The sequence below is a fragment of the Mus caroli genome, chromosome 11 (genome assembly GCF_900094665.2).
Source record: "Mus caroli chromosome 11, CAROLI_EIJ_v1.1, whole genome shotgun sequence".
NCBI classification, from domain to species: domain Eukaryota; kingdom Metazoa; phylum Chordata; class Mammalia; order Rodentia; family Muridae; genus Mus; species Mus caroli.
The window spans coordinates 77,960,407-77,967,050 of record NC_034580.1 but is presented as its reverse complement, the minus strand read 5'-3'; the positions used below and the strand labels follow the sequence as shown (position 1 = coordinate 77,967,050).

General features: G+C 46.3%; 1 protein-coding gene across 5 annotated transcripts in view; it reads right to left on the bottom strand.

Annotated features, from left to right (window-relative positions):
• The window catches only part of Slfn5 (schlafen family member 5), a 12,159-nt gene extending 6,082 nt beyond the window's left edge, over positions 1 to 6,077 (bottom strand). The window contains exons 1-5 of one of the 5 annotated variants that reach the window (XM_029483305.1): positions 6,001 to 6,052; positions 5,851 to 5,863; positions 5,390 to 5,593; positions 2,551 to 2,616; positions 56 to 1,083 (exon numbers count right to left, since the gene is read on the bottom strand). In XM_029483305.1, coding sequence (XP_029339165.1) covers positions 56 to 1,055 — 1,000 coding nt within the window. In that variant the 5' untranslated portion in view covers positions 1,056 to 1,083; positions 2,551 to 2,616; positions 5,390 to 5,593; positions 5,851 to 5,863; positions 6,001 to 6,052. Of the gene's footprint in view, positions 1 to 55; positions 1,084 to 2,550; positions 2,617 to 5,389; positions 5,594 to 5,850; positions 5,937 to 6,000 lie in introns of those variants that run through there. The other 4 variants (XM_029483306.1, XM_021176903.2, XM_021176902.2 and 1 more) reach the window with 4 other exon arrangements.
• Positions 6,078 to 6,644: the final 567 nt, after the last annotated feature.

The following is a 6,644-nucleotide window of genomic DNA, read 5'->3' as shown; positions in this document are numbered from 1 at the left end:
CCCCCCCCCCCAGCCTCACCCCACCCCCAGCAACATTTCCGTCTTGTTCCCTGACCTGGGTTGGTTTCTATCATCCGAAAGGCCCAGTCATTCGCAGTTAGTGGCTTCTTATTATTGTCCTTTATCTCCCAGGAATCGGGCGCTTTGGCAAATGCTGCACAGCAGAATCGTTCTACCTTGATTGCACAGACATACCCATGAAGGGCCTCCTTATCATACACTTCAAGGAATTTAAGGTCATATTGCACTTTGTAGTTTTGTCCACAGAAGTGGTAGACGGGCATCTTCCTGATACAGGCATCAATAGTAGATTTCAAGTTGGTACAATTTATCTTTTCCTTTTCACATCCAATGACTTGACGTTCCTTATCATGCACACCAAAAAACACATAGCCCCCTTCAGAATTGGCAAGTGCAGAAACACACTTGGGAAGTCTCTCTCTAATGCCCTGTGAAAGGTCTGCCGAGAACATTTGAAATTCAACGTGTGAGGACTCTTTGAAGTTGAGTTTTTCCAGGTACTGGAGCTGCGGGCTATGAAACAAAGCAGAAGCTAAGATCATCTGATCGTCACCAACAGGAGCTTCCTGTAGATTTAGCGAGTCAGAGTCACCAGGAATCCTAGGATCCTGGACCCTTCTAAGGAATTCCAGGGCTTCTTCAGGATCCATGACCTCAGTTAATGTTCCACATCTGTGGTACAAATTGGAACACAAGGTAGCGAGCCGCACGTGCGAGGCTGCCACGTCCCACGAACTCACATATATTAAAAAGAGCTTTCCATGCAGCATCTCGTCTAAATGGTTTCTGAACAATGGTGGCAGATTCAGGCCAACTCCATCCCTCTCAAAATTATAGTCTCCGTTCTCAATCTCAACCCTGACCACTCCGCCGCCGGAATTCAGCAGAGCGCACACAGCTTGCGAGATGGTTTCGTTCTGTTTCATGCGATGTGTGGCGTCCATTTCCACCCTTTGCCTAACCCCAAGGGTCGCTTTTCCTCCATCTTGTATACATTCCGCAAAGTTCAGTTCCAAATCCTTCAGGAAACTCATCTTCTCCGCCTTTAGCTGAAATCTTTTCCTGAAACCCAGAAAGATAGAACCATTAGACTAGAACAAGAAGGCGCAGGTGGGAAATGAAGTTTTAAGGACTCCTTTCTGAAGTTGACCCTTTATCCCACATAGCTTGAGGCCAGCTTCATGAAAGAGGCTAAGTCTGTGGGACGGCCACAGGGAACTGCTCGTTTGAGTTTGCTTGCTTTTTAAAATGTGTTGTGCCCATGTACTGGCCAGTACCACAGCATGCACAAGGAGGTCAGAAGTCAGTTCTCTCCCACCTTGTGGGATTTGGGATGGAACTCAGGTCATCAGGCCTACGTGCAAGCACTTCTACACACTGAGCCATCTTATCAGAGCTGTAGTTTTGGGGGACTATTTTGGTCAAGTTCTCTGAGTGGCAAAGTCTCTCAGGTCATCTGTAAAACCTGGGAAATTTTCTAATAGTACTTGTAGACCCCAAGAAGGAAGCTTCCTTGGTCAAAAGCAATCTGTGTAGTACACTGGTGTTTGTCATCTTGCTTCATTTTTATTTCTCTCCACTGATCAAGACTAGGAAATTTCTAAGATTTTTTTTTTTTTTAGTCCAATGTGATTTTATTAGTAATTTATCGTTGTTACTATGGAAAAGATGATTTTTGAACCCTCTGATCCAGGTGGTTTCTATTTGTGTCAAAAAGAAAGTTGTATATGCACATGCACACATACACATGTAGACACACATATGCACACACACACACACACATGCTTAGAATATTGATGCAATACAAATCTGGTTAGGAAGGCAAAGACAGAATTCCTGCAGCTATGTCTGGCAGAATTTCATGAACAAAATTAGTGACTATTTGGAACAATAGGAATGGCAGTTTAATGCAGACTTTCAGCATTTAGGAAGGTGTGTGATTTGGTAGCATACCTCTAAGAAGCAAGTTTGGTTTTTTTCTAGATGAGTAGAGTATTTAGACATAGAACACCCTGAAGAGCTATCAATCAACAGGAAGAGTGAAAGCCATCTCCACACCTGCATCTCATGTCACCAACCTTTGAACCCAGACCCAACCATCTGTGTCCCCTCATGAGGTTGGCTGCAAACCAGAGAGATGACTTTTTGGATCAAAGCTAGAATCTCATGACAAAAACTCAAGATAGATGGAGAACCATATCTGGTTTTATTAGTGACCTAAGATTCTTGGTCTAAACGGACACCAGTTCAGGGAGAATTGCAAAGTTGCTGGTCTGTAGGGCCAATTCTCCCCAGCAACTCTCATTGTTATGGTTAATAGGGCACAGGAAAGAGAGAAGGAGATAAAAAGGAATAGGCTGACTCCACCCAGGACTCCGCCCTCAAGTGAGAATCATTAACAAAACTCAAACTGAAAGCAAGTAGCTGAGAACTTCATACAAGAGATCTGAGCCGCAGCTCACCACATCAGTGCAGAACCAACAAGCCCCCATCTGCAAAGCACAAGAGGCGTGCGTGATGGGTACTCACCTGGCCAAAGGCTGAGCTCTAGAGCAGCAAGTGGTGAGATGGTGTCTTGCTGGAACCTCCAGGAAACTGTGGGTATTATTAAGAGCGCTCACTTGAGAGCATGATACTGATTCTGAGCTAACTATAACTAGAGAGTCGACCACCATCATTTTCATTGGCTGGATCTCACAGGAAGGAGAGTTGAAATAAGCTTGGGTGTGATCTGACTGAGATTGTTGTTACTGGGGAAACAGGCAACCTGCTAGAAATGGAGCATCCTTCGTGATTAATTTAGAGAACATATTTGGCTTCCTGAGTAGGAAATAGAGGTGAAATCAGAGAAGCTGCCAGTTATTAGCCAATCAAGTTTTAAATAATCAGGGGTTATGATTTGGTTGCTACAGAGTGTGTGGTCAGATTCATATTCTCTGTCTCTTTCTCAACATTTTCCCTTGGGTTAGGCAGACATTTCATATACATGGCATTAAATGAATAATATAGGAAAGAAAGGGATGGAGAGATGGCTCAGTGAAAGAACACTGGCTGTTCTTCCACAGGACCTGAGTTCAAATCCCAGTCCCACGTGGTGGATAACAACTGTCTGTAACTTGGAATCTGAAACCCTCTTCTGGCTTCCAAGGGCACAGCATGCATACAGTCAACAGACATACATGTACGCTAAACACCAAGATACATAAAAGAAAATAATGACATCCTTTTAAAACTTCATTTATTTTTAATCTATGTATCTGGGTGTTCTGTCCACATGTATGCATGTGTGTGCCTGGTGTCTGTGCAGGCCAGAGAGTGAGTTAGATTCCCTAAAGCTGAAATTACTGATGGCTGTGAGCTGCCTTGGGAGAGCTAGGAATCAACTCAAGTCTTCTGCAATCATAAGCAGTGCTCTTAATTGCCACCTCTCTAGCCCCAAACAAATAGAGCTTTTTAAAAAATAGAAAAGAAAAACTCAATACAGTGGGCTATAAGAATTTCCCTTCTTGGATTGAAGCCCCTAAGAGGATAGGAACTCTATAGAAAAACCAACAGAGTCAACTAACCTGGACCCTTGGAGGTTCTCAGAGTCTCAACCACCAACCAAAGAACATTCCTTGCAAGTAGGAGACCCTGAGTTTTCACCCCAACACTGCCGGAAACAACCATCTGCTGGTTGTTTTTTGGTTTTTTTGTTTTTGTTTTTCTGTAGAAACAAAATCTATGATAAAAACCAATGGCTCTAAGTCTGCACTTTGAGACTTTTTTAAAGAAAAAGTCTTACTGTGCAGCCCTGGGTGACCTAGAACTCACTATGTAGACCAGGTTGGTCTTGAACTTCTGAAGATCCACCTGCGACTGTCTTTCCAGTGCTGGGACTAACGGGTGTGGTCTCACCTGGCATTTTAAGACTTTTAGGGGGGCTGGTGAGATGGCTCAGTGGGTAAGAGCACCCGACTGCTCTTCCAAAGGTCAGGAGTTCAAATCCCAGCAACCACATGGTGGCTCACAACCATCCGTAACAAGATCTGACTCCCTCTTCTGGAGTGTCTGAAGACAGCTACAGTGTACTTACATATAATAAATAAATAAATCTTTTAAAAAAATTATATTAAAAAAAAAAGACTTTTAGATGCCTCTAATCTTTGTTTTCCTTCTCCCTTGCTTGTTATAAATCTAGACTTCTTAGATCCACCAAGTGCCCTCTCAGTGAAAACCTACTGTGTGCTGAGGAGAACAGTAGGCTTTACAAACTGTGCACAATTTAAAAGACACCTCCTCTCCTCCCTTGCAGTTACATAAGAGCAGGAAGTAATACCCTCGAGAAGTTTGAGAGTAGTTTTTCGTTTTGTTTCATATTTTCACCGACAAAGACATTAGAACGTAGAGACTGCCTTTTGGGTCCAGCGGCGACTCCTGAAAGTCCTCCTGCTATGTCAATAATTCAGAAATGGAGTTCTGCTTTCTGATTGGCAGAACTCCTATCCCATCTCGAAAGTCCACAGCCATGTCAGTCTCTTCTTTCACTTTCACAAAGATAGCGGCATTTAAATTTTAAATGTCTTCTGGCATTTAAATTTTAAATGTCTTCTGGCATTTAAACCCTTCCATCATCTGGTTCAGCGTGCTGTGGCACTAAAGTCACTGCTCTGGTATAGGTTCAGACACAGAAACCCTCCGTTCCTGCCTATTCCCCTCTCCCACTTCCCCCCACCACACATACACACGCACACACACACACACACATTAGGGATCAGTTTCTATTTCCCAGGCACGACAAACTCAGCTTTAGAGAACAGTACACCCACTTCCTCTTAGGGCTTTGCCTCTGAACCACCAACAACCACCTCACCCCAACCCTAGGACCTGAGGAGCTACCACCAAATGCTTTCATCTCTCTGATCACTTCCCCTGTCACTTCTGCTTTCAGAACCACCCTGTTTAAAGGGAAACAAAGTCACGGAATCACGCTTTGCAGACCTGCTTCTTTGGACTGCCCACTGAATTGTTGTTAACCGCGTTATCAGTTATTACGGACACTGGGCTCTATAGGCACCAAGCCAGAGGTTTAAAGGTGACTCTGGTGATAGACACTTCGCGTCTCCTCCCCGGGATAGGTCCCTCTCCTCACTCGGCCACCTTCCCCGGGACTTCCCTTCCCAAGCCTTCAACACCTCCGGCCCTCTGCCGCCCAAGCCTATGGACCCTAGATGCTTCCCAGCCGGCTATCCTTGGATGTTACCACAGGTTATGGGAAGCGAACTCTGGAATTCAGGCGCGGCACCCTGCCTCCCCACAACCTCGCAGGGGAACCTGATGACCCTGGATCTGATAAAACTTGTGCAAAAGACTATGAAGGACCCGTTACCCGCTGGAGTCTGTCCTCCGCAGCCCGCAGGGCGCCCCGTCTCCTGGAGTCAGAGCTGATGTCCTGGGTCCAGAGTGGAGACCTCTACCCTGTGGTCCTTAAATCAGCTGAGCGCAGTGACATCGCACGGGGCGGGGCACTCTGCAGAAAGCAGTCCTGTTCCATGGACCAGGAAACCCCAGTGCTTCCAGTAACTTCGGTTAACTTTAAGAAAGAGGAGAGCTTTTTTTTTTTTCTTTTTCTTTTTCTTTTTCACTTTGAAGGGGCGTTAATAGTTCTTACGGCCACTCAGGGAAGGAAACCTGGCACAATCCCATGTCCCCCAAACCTCCCCGACCCTACTTGACCCTTCACAGGACCCTTCAGACTCCACTACTCCAGGGTCCCTCTCCTCAGTGCCTGAAAGTCCCTCAGTTTCCCTGGTTTCTGCTGGAATCCTCACAGCAAGATCTTCAGCTTACCAAGGACAGCGATCTTCAGGATGGTGGGTCGGTGGAGGTACCGGGAAGAACAAGAGGCAGAAAATTAAAGCCCTCCTTTATCTCCACTTCCCCAAACGTTCGAGATTGTTGATATCCCCCGCGTCCCACCCCCGCCCCGCTTTCCTCTACCTTTACCCTCCAGGCGCGGTTTCCTGCAGAACAAGCTGCTGCTTGGGGGATGAAGGGGGGGACAGGGTAGTTCGAAAGGATCCAGAGCAGGATATGCTGCAACTGGGGGTGAGGGTGGAGGCGGAAAAGGACTGAGCTCCCAGGGGGCTAACTCCAGCCTAGATTTCCCGACCCTGTGACACGTGGAACTCCTAAGCATTCCTCCAGTTCTGGAGCCAACTGTCGCCTCTCCTGCCCGTCTTTGCGCTTCTTAATGTTCTGGCGAGTACAAATTTCTCTTAACTCTTTACAACTCAGGCATGGATACCCCCAGAACCCCTGGAGCTGGGGGAACAAATCAGGTTCCCTCCTCCCCAACAGACTAAAGAAGCAAGCTAAAGGAAGCGGAAAGGGGGAGGGGTGCTGTTAAAGAGATTTAAAGCCATTAATAATCCCTCTATTAGTTAGAGACTCAGCTGCCAGCATTTTCCCTTCTCCTGCAGTCAACGCAGTTGGAGGCTGCAGTCAGTAAGTCCAGAAAAGCCCAAGGATGTCACAGAGAGATTCATGTTGGATTCTGTAGCCTTGTGACTCATGGGGGGAGGGGGTGGAGAAGGCACGGGGACTGGGACCTGGTGACCACACCCTTTCATAGCAGCCAGAAG